Genomic DNA, 14,833 nt, shown 5'->3' on the forward strand with positions numbered 1-14,833 from the left:
CTTTAAACATCGTTTCCTTGACATTATTGAAAGAATCTGAAGTACTTAATGAAGTCAATTTATTACTTATCAAGTCCGTATAGTGTGTTCATGCTGTGCATGATCCAGTGCCAAGTGCAAGAGAGGAAACTGCTATTTTTCAGAATGATGCTTAGCCTATTGAATGTAACTGAGCAGGGTTGCCAACTCACGCTTTCAGGCTCCGTCTCACGCTGCCCATGTAAATCTCACGCCAAATTGGCAACCCTGCTTACGATATGAAACAAAGTCTCAGCTTTCAAATGTGGTAAGTTTTAATACTAAATTCAAACAATAAATACAGCTTTGGCGCACTTAATGTGGCGTAAATCTTAAAATGTAGCGCTTCAGTTAAAGCCAGAGCTATGAAAAAAAACAGAGTTGCGACAAGCTTTGATCTCCCCGGCGTCGCCGCGCGGTCACGTGGTTTACGGAGCTCTCCAAACAAACCAGCGTTGACAATACATTTGAATGGGTTTAAGTAGCATAGACGACAGCTTCATTATACAGGTATTTGCAGCAATTTTTGGTAAACATTACAGCATATTATGCATTGATTTACGTCGATGACATTTACAGTGTAATTTTATTCTGGAGAGTGATGGAGAGGCAGCATTAATATGGTTTTCTTAACTCTCAGGTATTGCTTACTTATAATGTGACCATACAGCTGAACAATTTTTCAGTTAAATAAGTGTTCTATATTTTAGTCCAATAATATTTATTTAATATTTTGAGGAGATATTGTAGTACTAAATACTATTTGTGCAAATAATTATGGTCCATTAATGACTTATAATATTTTTTCTAATATTTATATTACTTATATTTCAAAGAGTGTAGTATGTAAAGTTAAAATAGAAAAAAGGGTTTTAAATTCCAATGCAAAGAGGCAAATTAGAGTAATTTTGTGGTCAGAAAAAAAAAATCATTTTCATTTGTAATGCGTTTACCCACTAGGTATGACTCTTTACTAAATATAGGCCTATCATACCTGGTTGCTTACTTATTTTTAAGTTCTTCATTTGAATAAATATTTAGACATGATTAAACACTAGATTTTTAAATGAGAAATTTTAAAAAAGTTAATAACTTACATCCTTTTTAATCCTTTTTTACCCCCTTTCATCCTTTGATACTTGCATAATTACACACAATGAATGCAAGCAAATACTGAATTTAAACCAAGTTTAAAATGGTGCTAAAAAGGCATTCAACAAAATATTTTTATCCCCTTATATTTACAGTATATACACATGAATTGATATTGATTTGAGATCGAAGCCCCAACCAAACTAACATCATATCATACACACATAACTGTAAAGGTATTCACTCAATAATACGTCAAAATAAAAGTCCGGTTTAATTTGAAGACATTTGTACCAGAAATATATTACTATTGTTCAGTAGATTGTACATAGACTACTACTACTACTACTAGAATGAAACAAACATTATTTTTTTTAGAGTATAATCACTCAACATTTCTTCCATGTTTTAATTTTAATTGTAAATCCCCTTTGTTTGCCAAAAAATAAAGTTGGCTTAATTTTCAATAATTTAAAGATAAATGAAATTAATGTTATATGCCTTCATTTGATAACCAGAAAAAAAATAAATACACAACACAGAATTTCTGAGGGGGGGGGAAACATTTCATAAGGCTATTTTAATTAAGAATATTTTAAGAATAAGTTTGAATAAACAGCCCTCTACGAACACCTTGGCAATTGAATCGCCATTGGCTAGTAAATTTTTTTGTTTACTTAGAATCCCAAAGGAACTCCGTTAATTTGACAGCAAAATAGGTAGCGCGTCAATTCTCTCTCTCCCTCTCTCGCTGCGTGTGTGAAACAAAGCGACGGCGAGTCGTGCACTTCACACTAGAGTTTACGGTACGTTGTGCGTTGCACATCCATGCAGATGAACTGAAAAACAGCACAGATCGCTTGACGGAGAGTGAAACTCTGATGCGCTCAGTCAGAGAGTGTTCGGCGAGTGAAAATATATCTGAACTAAACTTATACTTAGCCTCCAACTCACACTGGAGAGTAAAATCTGAGAATTTATTAGCAATTGGCTAATATTAGACATCATTTAGTCGCCAGAGTGAAGATTTAGTCGCATATGCGAGTGATTTACTCGCAATGTAGAGGGTTGATAAATTACGTATGCATTCAAATAATTAGACATGCTAAAACACAGAATTTGATAACAATAAAACATATGGTATCATTTTTGTTAAACTTTTAATAAACTGATGTGAAATTGTATAAGTTTCATGATTTTAATAAACTAGACATGCTTTTTTTTATTAATAAAATAAAATTTAATTTAACCATTAAAAAGGAGTCCTGAAAATTTTAAACGGAAAAAAACAGAATCCAGAAGAATTAAAATGGAAAAAATGGAATTTGGAAAAAAATAAAACGGATTTCATAGGGCCCTATAAAACTGATACCTTACCATCAAAACAGATTTTTGTGTGGACCAAACCATCTGTTGTTTCCTGCTTGCAAAATACCTTCTTAAAACATTTTTGGTGAAAAATCTAACAGACTTTCACAGATTACTGTATAAAAAAAACTATGCTCAGACAAGCCAAATCACAATATAAAACAAATAATTTCTGTTTCTATCTTGTTTAGAATATGACTGATAAAGACATTAAGAAGTTCCCCGCAGCACATATACCGTAAGTTTTAAGCTCAAAACCAGAACAAAAATCTCACAGAGAAAAAAAAAAATGTATCAACTAAACATAATGCCAAAGGGCATGTGCCTTCTGGCTCTGCTATGTCTGATTTGGCAGATGCCTTTATCTAAAGCAACTTGCATTGCAAGGCTGGAAATTGCATTAATTAGAAGTGTACATTTCATTAGTTCATTCCCTGGGAATCAAACCCATGGCCTTGGCATTGCTGGCACCATGCTCTATACTGTTTTGGGCTACAGAAACACTAATATAGACTATAGCAACTGTCCAGTACAAAACACTAAAGAGCCTGCAGATAGAATTCTAAGTGAGTCACCTAAAAGTCACCATGTTTACACAATGTATCTGTAAATTACACTTGCCTTCAAATATTGGTAAAAAAAAAAGGGGGGGGGATACTCTTTCTCTTGTTACATTGTTCTATATTTATTTACTTCTGTTTTTCTATTTGGAAGATTTGTCACAAAGATCTGCAGAGATATTAATCAGAATAACAAACAAAAGAAGAGTCTTTTTCATAGGTAAGATCATGCTTTAAAACGCTTCAGAATTCCATTACTGTTATTTCTGTAAGACAAAACTGAACTGTCTCTACATGCTTGAGAATTTGTCATTTAAAACCTTTGCCTTGACTAGATCAGATCATCGGATGCCTCCAAACCAAGGTAACACTTGTACAGTTACATAAACAACTGTGGTTACACTACTTAACCCATTAAGCACAAAACCTAAAATGTCTCTATATAACTTTCTTTGAAAAAATTTAGAACCTAATCCAGGAGGTTGGGATTCTGATGAATTTGTAAGTCCCCATTTTATACTTAAAAAAAAAAAAATTCTCTCACCACTCTTTTTAGGACTTAGTATTAAATGCAAAATGTGCATTTATATTTCTAGGACCAAGAAGGAAGTGACAACGACTATGAGGAGCCAGATAATAATAATGAGTGTGAAGACAATTACATATGCGCAGCATCATGTGATACTGAGGAAGATGTGAATACTGATGATGATTATGAACCACCTCCTGCTGAAACACCTTCTGAATTACCAACTAATTTTCGTGTTGCCAGGCCTCTTGGTGATGGTGATTATTTAGGTAATTCACAATACTAACACAAATCAATAAATGTACATAAATTAAAGAATCCATGTATTTCAATTAGTACGGTTCACTCACCCATTCTGTCATGTGGTGGTGTGTAGACAGCGGCCCACGTGGTTCTGCAAGACCACCCCAGGACAACAGGTCAGCATCTCTTCCCAGAGGGCTTTTGAATGTAAGTAAAAATATTTTTAGTATAAATATATCTTGATGATTCTTTTTACTGTAAATGCTGTCACTATAAGGTCATGCATAAGATGACTGTCTTTACTTTCAGACACCTAAGCCTCCATCCCGACCGGATCCCTCTCCACACAGGCCTTTCATTCCCCCCAATCAATGTAAGTGAGTTCAATTTCAAATCCCTCTAATATGAAAGCATGATCTCTGAATGTTCTGCAAATCATATCCACAGTCAAACCTGGTGTGCCAACGGTAGATCGGAGTAAGAAACCTGGCTCATCTGCTCTGTCAAAAAAAACAATTGGCAAATCAGGTACCACTCAGGTTTAATTTGAAATCTTCTTTAAACCTTTTGTATTGTATGGTCATATCACTAAATGTTTATTTTAACTTAAACAATTTCATTTTTATCCTTACAGCAATAAACCAAAACACCTTACCAATGGCTTCAAATTCAGCAACTTTACCCACACAAAGGTGCCTATCTTTATCAACAACTTGCATCGATTCTTATAAAGTAAAAGAGCAGTATAGTACCTACATATTTTTCAATCTCCAACACAGATTTAACATCCAGCAGAGGGATGAGTTTCCTCCTCCACAAGTAGAAGTGAATGTGATGATGGGGCAGGTGAGCACAATCACATTACCTATAATAAACATGACAGCAAGCATCTCACAATCCCACAAACCATCAATGAACTTAAAGCATGCAGATAGACTGGACAACCACAAGATGGCACTGTTGTTACACGTGGTCCTGTGGTTTGCTTTACAATGACGCTAAACAAAAGAAACGCAAGCCCAGCATTGCTTACACACCTTGTGCATTATTTACAATCATAGAAACTATCAAATGTATTTCCTGCTGTAATAATGAAAGTGAACACATACTAGTCCACAGTGTAAAGGCTGAATGTTTTTATGCACTCAGGACATGGATCCACGGTGGTATGTGGGGCAAATGTCACGAGCAGAGGCCGAAGTCTCACTCAGACAAATGAATACAGTGAGTTCCACCACTAAAGTCATAGAATGTTTTAGAATGATCTAAAATACACCCCTGCCTTCAAATAATTCTTATAAAATTGGCATAAAATAAGCTTTAATGAGATAATTAATTTGTAATTTAAAGACACAATACAAATCCAGGTCTTTCCTTTGTATATGAAGAGAAAGAAAATATAGAGAGCAAAAAATAGAGAGAGCAAGTGTATGAAGACATACACATACTTAGTGCTGAACATTGTCTTTTTTAGGATGGCACTTTCTTGGTGAGAGACAGTTCAAAGGGCTGCACAGAGCAGCCATACACACTCATGGTGCTGCACCAGCAAAAAGTGTACAACATCCAGATCCGTTTCCTTGGAAACAAAAATGGATATTCCCTGGGCACTGGCCTAAATGGTGTCGAGGTAATGGCATCTGTTCATTCTGACAGAAACGTCAGTCATGAATGATATCCTGATTAACCCTGTAAAGCCTGGTGTATAAAACACTAGTCAGAAAAATCATGGAACAGTTTATCAAACCTTTAGACAAAACAAAAAAAAGTTATTATTATTATTATTTATTTATTTTTTTTGAGTATCACAGTTGATACATCAGGCTTTTATGGCTCATAAAGTATGGTACAGTAATATAGGACAATATGAAGCTTATACTTAAGGTGGAAAAAATGCCTCAATTTTAATCAAAGGCCCAAACAGAGCAAAAATATGCAATTTGGTGCAGTTGCTGACATTTATATGACCAAAAAGTAAGATAAAATTCTGATAGCTTGTAATGTAATTCAATGAGATCTTTATAACATAGCATAATGCTTGCTGCACAGAGCAGCCATACACACTCATGGTGCTGCACCAGCTAAAAGTGTACAACATCCAGATCCGTTTCCTTGGAAACAAAAATGGATATTCCCTGGGCACTGGCCTAAATGGTGTCGAGGTAATGGCATCTGTTCATTCTGACAGAAACGTCAGTCATGAATGATATCCTGATTAACCCTGTAAAGCCTGGTGTATAAAACACTAGTCAGAAAAATCATGGAACAGTTTATCAAACCTTTAGACAAAACAAAAAAAAGTTATTATTATTATTATTTATTTATTTTTTTTGAGTATCACAGTTGATACATCAGGCTTTTATGGCTCATAAAGTATGGTACAGTAATATAGGACAATATGAAGCTTATACTTAAGGTGGAAAAAATGCCTCAATTTTAATCAAAGGCCCAAACAGAGCAAAAATATGCAATTTGGTGCAGTTGCTGACATTTATATGACCAAAAAGTAAGATAAAATTCTGATAGCTTGTAATGTAATTCAATGAGATCTTTATAACATAGCATAATGCTTACATAAAATTATTAGTTTATTAGTTTCATAAGCTTATTATTAGTTTCATAAGCTCTGGGCAAAACATAAAATGCAAAATGATACAAAGATGATTAAGAGACATACAAATACATTTTCCTCATATGCCCAATCATCTATCTTTTTTTATTTTTCTAAAAAAAAAAAAGATGTACAGATAATCAAGTAAACCTACGTTGCTTCAGTATAGTTTATTTGATAAAAATCAGTAAAGATTTCACAGGAAAAAGACATGTTTACCACAACCTGAAATTTAAGACATTTTAAGACCTTTTTAATACCACCTTATGTAAAATGTAAGACCAAAACTGTGATGGATAAGCACATTATACAGTATTACATACGTTTATTTAATATTTAATGTGTTCAATGTAAAAAGAAAACAAAATATGATCGCCGTCAAAAATGCTATTTATTATTAAGATACACAGTGAACTTTTCATATCAGCAGACAATTTCAAAATATCACCACAAAAGTACAGAATCACCTAGATTTTTGGTGGTGTAACAATTTATTCAGAAGCAATATTTTCCTCAGAGTTCTATCAGCTTTTACATACGTAAATCTGCATGTTTTTAATATTTACCCCAGGCAGGGGAATGCACTCATGATTTTTGAGGGGGCACGTGGGGGCGGGGCCGGGGGGGGAGTGTCATGTTTGTCATGTGACACAGCAGCCACGATAGCACTGCATAACTGACATAGGTTTATGTTTAATTTTTTTCCCTTTTTATTCAAAATAATTCCAAACATGTCAACTATATCAGGAAATATCTCGATTCTCAAATATGTGTAAGTAAATGCGTTTTGCACCTTTATAGATTATGTTATTTGATCAATAAATGGTAATGGGCAAAGTAGACTAATAGTGTAACCTATTAGGCTAACTACACATAAAAACCCGACTTTTTAATTAAGTACCAGATATGGCTGTCATGCCATAAAATATTTTTAATACGACTGACTTCGTATTTAATGTGAATTTAATAACAATATTGTATGTTACTAATTATAACACTTTCAGAGAGCAAAGTACACATTATCAAAGAACATTTTCATTTAGTCTAGTCAGAGTTCAGGCACTCTCAAAAACTCCCATTAAAATCACTGAAGATGTTTACACTGTGAAATGAATATCTTAACTAACATTCGTAACATTCGTAATGTACACTGCAAAATTACAACTGCAGGAAATAATGTTATGAGATTAGTGTTTTAAATAAAATTTTGAATATACATATAAGAAATGTTGGGGAAAAATGCATACTTTTAAACATAAGACTAAACCACCAGTAGGTGGCGGTAAGTCACTTATTCCTTCAAAACGCTGAATCATTCAGTAACAAAAACGCTGAGTGTTGCTTGGAGAATGTGCAATACTTCTGTTCTGATCTTTGTTTGGAACTATTTTTGTTAGTGAAATAGAACAAAACAGTCAAAATGGTGTCTAAAATGTAAGTAACTTAACTTTTTTTTTTTTTTTTTACTAAAATCAGTGTAACATTTACAACCATGAAAATTCAGCAAAATAGCTCCCTTGTATGTTACTTAACTACGTCATGGGCAAGTAAAATTCTCGAGCCATTTTTCAGTAAACTTGCATTTACCCATTTAAAGTAGCTAGGAGGCTGGTCAACTAGCTAGTTCGACCTGTATTCTCTCTGATGACGCGTTAACTACAGCGGGGGGGGGGGGATCTTAAATCTGTCCAATGATTGTAAACAGTCACTGGGTCAGTCAGACAGGAGACATTTTTGTGGTAATGTGACCAAAAATATTTAAAACCCACTGAATCTGAATTTAAGACATTTTAAGGCCTTTTTTTAAGGAAAACTTTATTTAAGATATTAAGTCTTTTTAAGGACCCGCAGCCACACTGTTTTTAGAATAATACTTTAAGGCCTTTTACTTGTTGAAAAAGTATAAATTATCAGTCAGATGACAGAAGGCATGTAGTAGATTGTGTACAACAGGTTTTTAGCAAACTTTTGAGCATGTTGATAATTTAGACGTCTTATAAAGTTGTGTATCAAATACACAACAGTAGGTTTTATATAGGGTTAATTAAAAGGCTTTAAAGGGTTAATGAAAGTGAGGATTGTGTTTTAGATGATCAGCTGTGGTGATATTTATTGGTTCAGTGATATTTCCTCAATTAATCGACTGTATGTGTGTCCCAGAATTTCTCCAGTGTCGTGGACATGGTCGCACATCACATGAAGACCCCACTGATTCTGATAGACGGAATGGAGCGTGGAGCAGGACCTAATCGCCAGTGCTGCCTCATGCACCCGGCAGGTTTCTGAACCCACAAAGCAGAAGAAGAATCTATGTAATGCTGACTGGATTCCAGTGTCAAACAGACTTACATGGAATTCAGACACTTTGTCTGGTGAAATGCAGCAATTATAAAGTTAGCAATCAACACCAGGATATTTAAGCACTGAAAAATTATGACTAAATGAATAAATCATTCTCAGTTTAATTTGATCCGACAAGACTGTCTACACCTTTTAAATTGAAGATAAATGTTTAAACACTTTCAGTGTTAAAATCAAGCATTTTAGACTCAATGTTAGCTAGAGGCAATTTGACTTATTATCAATTCTTAAAATGTACATTTGTCTGTTCTAAATTAAATATTCCTAATGTTTTTAGTGTTTGAACTTATTGTTTCCTATTCAATTGTGAAGTTTAAGTGAAAAAAGCACTTCTCTTGAGTTACGTATTTAGTCTTCCATTGTTTGTTGATGGCTTAACCACGTTAGGGTTTCCACGTCAGTCTGGAGACACGCCATTTTATCAGGGTGTGTGAAGCACACAGTCAGGTTACACTGCAGCAGCTGGATCTTCACTGAAAACAAAAGGTGTAGTGGTTGAACATACAGCAAGAAGAACACAAGAAGACACCCTCTCATTCCATTCTGACTGACTGAAACATAACCAGCACCAACAGGTTATGTTTACTGTAATCAAAGTACATAAATAGAAGCATTCTGTTATGTATTATGCAAAGGTTACTGCTAACGTACACCCAAAGAGAAAATCTATCAGCTCATTATCATTTTACAGTAATCAATCTAAAATACAGCTACAGCAGGTCTAATCCACAAGTAACTGCCAAAATATACAACAATATTTAGTTCTACTTAACTGGATATGCAGGGCTCAGCAATAGATGTAGCCAACATGTTTTCTCTAACAAATCTAATGGCTATATGACATCATAAAACTCATTATTGACAGTCCTGGAGGATTTGCGGGATGTTCTGAGTGCTGATATGTTTGTGTTAGCATTTACGGTGGTCACAGATTAATGTCTTAGCACTGACATGAAATTTGTTCATGTAATACCCATTTCAAAGCCACCAGAAGAATTTATGCCAGCACTCGAAAAAAGGGGAACTATTAAACTGCCAGCACATTTCAGATTTGTCAAAACATGAGTATGCAGAGATGACTTTTCAAACGGTATATTATTATTATTACATTTCATAAGGTAATTTTACAATACTGTTGAAAAATCTAAGAAAATAAGGTTGGGATTAGGTCCAACAGTCACTGAATTATGCTAACAAAAAGAAGTTCTAAATTAGCAAGTTTACCTTCCAATTGGTCAATCAATTCCGACATTAAATCCAACTGCTTCAAGATATAATCCAAGCCATCTGAGGTCCCATGTTCGCTATTCTCTGTGGAATTTCCCTCAGACTCCATCTGTAAGACACACAGAGGTAAGGATAATTATGTATTACCGTTTATGTGGTCTCCTTCTGTCTTAAACGGATGGCACTCGCAATAAGAAAATCTAAAAATGGAACAGCATTTTTAGGTAGCATGGATGCAACACATTTTACAAACCCCATGAAGCTCTGATAATTCTAATAGATTTGACAAAAGGTTTAGTAACTTTTTCTTAACGTGTAAACACTAAATCATTAAACTCATCTGGAAGAACACTGAAATATGCATACAAAAATGATGCCATGAGCAGAACATTCAGAAGCCCCTTTTTTTGCATTTTAATGGCATTGGATTAATCAGATTCACAATCAGCATGTTTGCTTGGTTGATATTTTTATTAATTTGTATGAGGGAATAAAACCATGTTAATCACAAATATACAGTGGCACCAAACAACTCTGGCAGATCTAACTGTATCAGTTTTAACAACAGTAACATCATCTTATCAGATGCCTCTGTTCTACATTGAAACTTTATTTTTGGGGGATATTATGTTCTTCAGCAGCAGGATGACCATTTTGATCTTGTCCATCTGTGGGACCACAGATGACAGCTTTGCACTTGAGGAACTCATTCTCCAGGCTCTTGAAGGATTCAGCAAGATCTGGACTGGTTCGGAGCACAACCATGTCATATGCCATCCAAGACAACTTCACTGAGGACAAAGAAAATAAAAATTACAGTCGATTTTTCATTCACACCATTGTTTTTATATTTAATGCAGTATTTGTTTGCTATCTACCTGAAACATTCTCCATTTGTTCAGTCATCTTCTCCAAATGTTGGTTCAGGTGTAAACTCTCACGACTGAAGTCCTCACATAATCGCACACTCGAAATATCGTCAGACATCTAAAACCCAATAAAGTCCGTAACTCCCGCTGGATTGCTGTTACTTAATCTTACACGTTAAATTAGTTATATTTTCATTAAATAAGACCAAGTTTTAAACGCACATAATCAATTATACACGTTTTTCTTTCATCCGTTTTCTGTCATTCAAATGTAAATGTACCTCAGGTCAACATTGCTTTAAATTACGTTAATAAATGAATATACATGTAGTGTGTATAGAAATTCAGAACTTAATTAAATTAAATTACCTTGGTAATGTATCGAACTGCAGACAATTTTAATGTTTCGTGTTTTATTGCGACTGCCGACAGTTACTGGAGCAATGCGCGCGACACCTAACTAAGTTTTAACGGCTCTCGCGCGTGCACACTCAAATACCGTACACGTGGTCGAATCGTCTATAATCTCGCTTTCTTTTAAGGGATATCCGCTTTATTTACACGAATCGGTTCTTTAAAAGTGTTATTTTCAGAAAACCTATTAATAAAACGATTAATCGATTCTTTTACGTCATGACGTCCTCCCTGACGTCCCGACGTGGCCAGCTAAATAAATGAATGAACGAACGAACGAATGAACACATAAATAAATATAAATAAATGTTATTTAATAATACACTGTAATACAGTTTGCATTTATATTAAGCACTATCTCTTGGCTAAAATGTTATTGCATGCTTGAATTAATTACAACCACCACTTTCCATAAGCGAAATGAATTGATGGTGGTGGCTCTACATAGAACGGTTGAATGACAAGAATGTAAACACCATTCTAGTACAAATAAAAGCTGCAGTTGAAACTTTTCCATCAATAAATTACTGCTTGTTCCTCATAAAATATTTTGAGAAGATAAAGTTAGGTTTCAAATATATATATATATACAGTATATATATATATAGCCTATGATGTTTATGATGTCATATATATATATAAAACATTTATTTTCAGGAGATTTAGGTGGTTGTAACTGAAAATTCCAGTGTGTCAGGCTAAACTATGTGAATGCCTTCAGGTGATGGTGGTGCTGCTGGTTTGTGGATGAGTGGGTGGGTGGTTGTGGGGGTTGTGTCAGGAAGAGCCTAAACACGTGGAAGGTTTCAATAAGGTGGAACTGAGGCGGTGCTACATATGCATAAATAAAACTGCTGCAACAGGTGATGATGTTGATACAGCAGAATAAAGCACAACAGCAGAGAGGACTCACGCAAGACAACTCCGACTGGAAACAACTTGGAGCGCCTGAAATTATTCCTGGACGGTAAGGTAAAAAAGAAGTACAGGTCATCAGAGAGAAAGAGAAAGACTTTCCAAGTGGAACACATCCAGATCACTCAGCAATGACATCCTATGAATCTCAAGGTCAGTCTCCGACGAGATGTGGCCCTCAGTTCCCAAGCGTGGGACAGGAACCTCCAGAATTGAGTCTGTACAGCGACAGCTACTATCCACCACCATCACTGCCGAGTCCACAGCGAGCAAATCCTTCCTCATACGAACTCGGAGACTACGCCGCCTCATCGCCTAACCCCTACCTGTGGTTCAACAGCCCAGGGATGAACAGCACTCCTTATCTGGGTGGAACGCCAGGCCCTGCAGGACCTCCTTTTGTTCCCCAGCACTACGGCATGCAGAGGGCCTATTTGGGACCTGGGGGACCAGGTGGTCCTGGTGGCGAACTGAGCTGGTTCTCCATGCCTTCTCAAGAGGAAATTATGAAGCTGGTCAGGCCACCTTATTCATACTCTGCTCTTATTGCGATGGCCATACATGGTGCACTAGATCGCCGCCTCACTCTAAGTCAGATTTATCAGTATGTTGCAGACAACTTCCCTTTTTATAACAAGAGCAAAGCAGGATGGCAAAACTCTATTCGTCACAACCTCTCACTAAACGACTGTTTCAAAAAGGTTCCACGTGATGAAGATGATCCAGGTGAGTGTTTGTCTCTTTGATTCTTTTTTATTGAATCAAGTTAAAAACTCTTTAAAAATTACTAAAATGATATAGTCTTAATAATAATAAATTATATACAAATTACACATTATTTCATATTTAAATATTATTTATATAAATATGAATATGTATTTATCATTTTTATTAATTTTAATAATATATGTAATTTATTATTATATTTCAATAAATAGTTTTTATTTTTATCATTTTTAATAAATAATTACTATATAATACCTAGATTATTTTTTGATCATGCAACTGTATTTAATGTGCAATTTATCTCTCATTTTAAAGGGAAGGGTAATTACTGGACCTTAGATCCAAATTGTGAAAAAATGTTTGACAACGGCAACTTCAGACGCAAGAGGAAGAGAAAGTCTGACATTCTCCCAGAGAATAGCAGTTCTGGAGGGAATCTGAGCTCTGAGTCAGGAGACAGTAATGGCAGGGGCAGTCCAAAAAATCAAGCTGTTGACATTTCCACTTCGCCTGAAAAGGGTCCTTCACCCGCATCCACGGGTCCGTCACCATGCTTGAGCAACTTCCTGACTGAGATGTCTGGTGTAGCTGGTTCTCTCGACATGGAAGGAGATCCCCTGAGTCGTCCCTTTACACTCAGTCTGCCGGTGGATGGAGCACAGAGAGCATCGCAACCCGCAGGGTTTTGCACTTACTCCCCCAGCTCCACGGTGTCCGAGTGGGCGTTACCTCTGCCCCCACCACCCCCCATTTCCCCATCACCCTCCCACTCCACTTTAGCCTACAGCGGGCCTGCTCTCAGTCAGTTCAATGGGCATTTCTACCCTGGTTTGAGCTCGACAGGTATTCTTTATCCTCGGGAGGGCACAGAGGTGTAGGAAGGGAAGCGGGTGACAGCCAAAACAGAAAAAACTGAATGATCAACTCACGCTACAGACTCTGGGGGCAAGAAAAAACTGTTGTTTTCCTGAAACTATACACTGCTTTTGGCCTAACTGAAATCCTTTGAGTTCTGTGGGCACAAGATACGAATGAATTCCCACAGGAATGGCCTAGTCAGCATGAGATATCACAGGCTGACTCTAGCAAAGGCCCCTGTTACCAGTAGCTCTGACCTGAGGTCAGCTGCTGACATCAAGCCATTTTACGCACACATATCTGATTCTTACGTAGCTCATATTACTGACACTGAATTCAAGCACATACTGTATGTGGGCAGAGAAACTCCAGTGAAAATACATACAGTATAGCAGATTTTCTTCTGCTGCATGCTGGTATTGTCATATGATAATGTCAGTCTTTGTATTTTAACATGTCAATGTGTTTTATGTATAGTTGTAAAGTTGGGTATGTGTGAAGGATGGAGTGTATTTTATTTTATTTTACTTTACTTTACTATGAGGTCTTTAAGGGTGTATATTGCTTCTTTTTTAATAAAATATATTTTAAATAAAATTGACTTATGTTATTCATTCGAATGTTATTTAAAATAAATCCTGTTTGTATTTTACGAAAACAAATTCCTTTTAATTTTACTAAAAGCAAAGTTTATCTCAGATTTAGTGTCCATGGAAAAAAAAAAGAGATGACCTTGAGAGAACTAGAACTAGTTTCACCAGGTCACTCTAACTGTCATCACTCCTCCCTTTTTTTTTCTTGAAACTTTCACTTTGTATGTAGGCTACTGCTGAGCCCACGGTTTTTGGCAGTGCTTCATTTATACTTAAAATTTGTCAGCATTTGTATTCATGTGATGATGACATGGGAGACACAGTAGCTGCTCGAGATAAGAGCTTGATATTTTTGTTTAGTTAACAGAAAATTTGATACAGCCAGACAGTGACAGATAGTTAACAGATTCCTTCATGTTCTGCTCTATGATTTCCGTTCCATTCATGTG

General features: G+C 35.7%; 3 protein-coding genes across 3 annotated transcripts in view; 2 read left to right on the forward strand and 1 right to left on the reverse strand.

Annotated features, from left to right (window-relative positions):
* LOC107664317 (lymphocyte cytosolic protein 2-like) overlaps window positions 1–8,983 on the forward strand; it is a 16,464-nt gene extending 7,481 nt beyond the window's left edge. The window contains exons 3-15 of the mRNA XM_016454843.1: window positions 2,670–2,716; window positions 3,193–3,258; window positions 3,374–3,402; window positions 3,505–3,539; window positions 3,635–3,836; window positions 3,944–4,017; window positions 4,120–4,183; window positions 4,258–4,338; window positions 4,445–4,502; window positions 4,590–4,656; window positions 4,960–5,034; window positions 5,285–5,440; window positions 8,582–8,983. Of these exons, the coding sequence (XP_016310329.1) occupies window positions 2,670–2,716; window positions 3,193–3,258; window positions 3,374–3,402; window positions 3,505–3,539; window positions 3,635–3,836; window positions 3,944–4,017; window positions 4,120–4,183; window positions 4,258–4,338; window positions 4,445–4,502; window positions 4,590–4,656; window positions 4,960–5,034; window positions 5,285–5,440; window positions 8,582–8,707 (1,080 nt within the window). The 3' untranslated portion in view covers window positions 8,708–8,983. The remainder of the gene's footprint in view (window positions 1–2,669; window positions 2,717–3,192; window positions 3,259–3,373; window positions 3,403–3,504; window positions 3,540–3,634; window positions 3,837–3,943; window positions 4,018–4,119; window positions 4,184–4,257; window positions 4,339–4,444; window positions 4,503–4,589; window positions 4,657–4,959; window positions 5,035–5,284; window positions 5,441–8,581) is intronic.
* Window positions 8,984–10,618: 1,635 nt separating this feature from the next.
* On the reverse strand, window positions 10,619–10,996 carry LOC107664318 (synaptonemal complex central element protein 3-like). The gene is made up of 2 exons (XM_016454844.1): window positions 10,888–10,996; window positions 10,619–10,800 (listed from the first exon to the last, which is right to left on the reverse strand). The coding sequence occupies exons 1-2, from the start codon at window positions 10,994–10,996 to the stop codon at window positions 10,619–10,621; spliced, it is 291 nt and encodes a 96-aa protein (XP_016310330.1).
* Window positions 10,997–12,338: 1,342 nt separating this feature from the next.
* Window positions 12,339–13,875, forward strand: LOC107664335 (forkhead box protein I1-like). The gene is made up of 2 exons (XM_016454863.1): window positions 12,339–12,933; window positions 13,249–13,875. The coding sequence occupies exons 1-2, from the start codon at window positions 12,339–12,341 to the stop codon at window positions 13,809–13,811; spliced, it is 1,158 nt and encodes a 385-aa protein (XP_016310349.1). The 3' UTR covers window positions 13,812–13,875.
* The last annotated feature ends 958 nt before the right edge of the window (window positions 13,876–14,833 follow it).

The sequence above is a fragment of the Sinocyclocheilus anshuiensis genome, unplaced genomic scaffold (genome assembly GCF_001515605.1).
Source record: "Sinocyclocheilus anshuiensis isolate Anshui unplaced genomic scaffold, SAMN03320099.WGS_v1.1 scaffold111, whole genome shotgun sequence".
Taxonomy (NCBI): domain Eukaryota; kingdom Metazoa; phylum Chordata; class Actinopteri; order Cypriniformes; family Cyprinidae; genus Sinocyclocheilus; species Sinocyclocheilus anshuiensis.

Excerpts from the sequence above, each read along its gene's own strand:
- LOC107664335 (XM_016454863.1), top strand. The coding sequence starts at position 12,339 with ATGACATCCTATGAATCTCAAGGTCAGTCTCCGACGAGATGTGGCCCT. Across the intron at positions 12,934-13,248 it reads ACGTGATGAAGATGATCCAG|GGAAGGGTAATTACTGGACC; the intron begins GTGAGTGTTTGT and ends CTCATTTTAAAG.
- LOC107664318 (XM_016454844.1), bottom strand. The coding sequence starts at position 10,996 with ATGTCTGACGATATTTCGAGTGTGCGATTATGTGAGGACTTCAGTCGT. Across the intron at positions 10,801-10,887 it reads ACAAATGGAGAATGTTTCAG|TGAAGTTGTCTTGGATGGCA; the intron begins GTAGATAGCAAA and ends CTTTGTCCTCAG.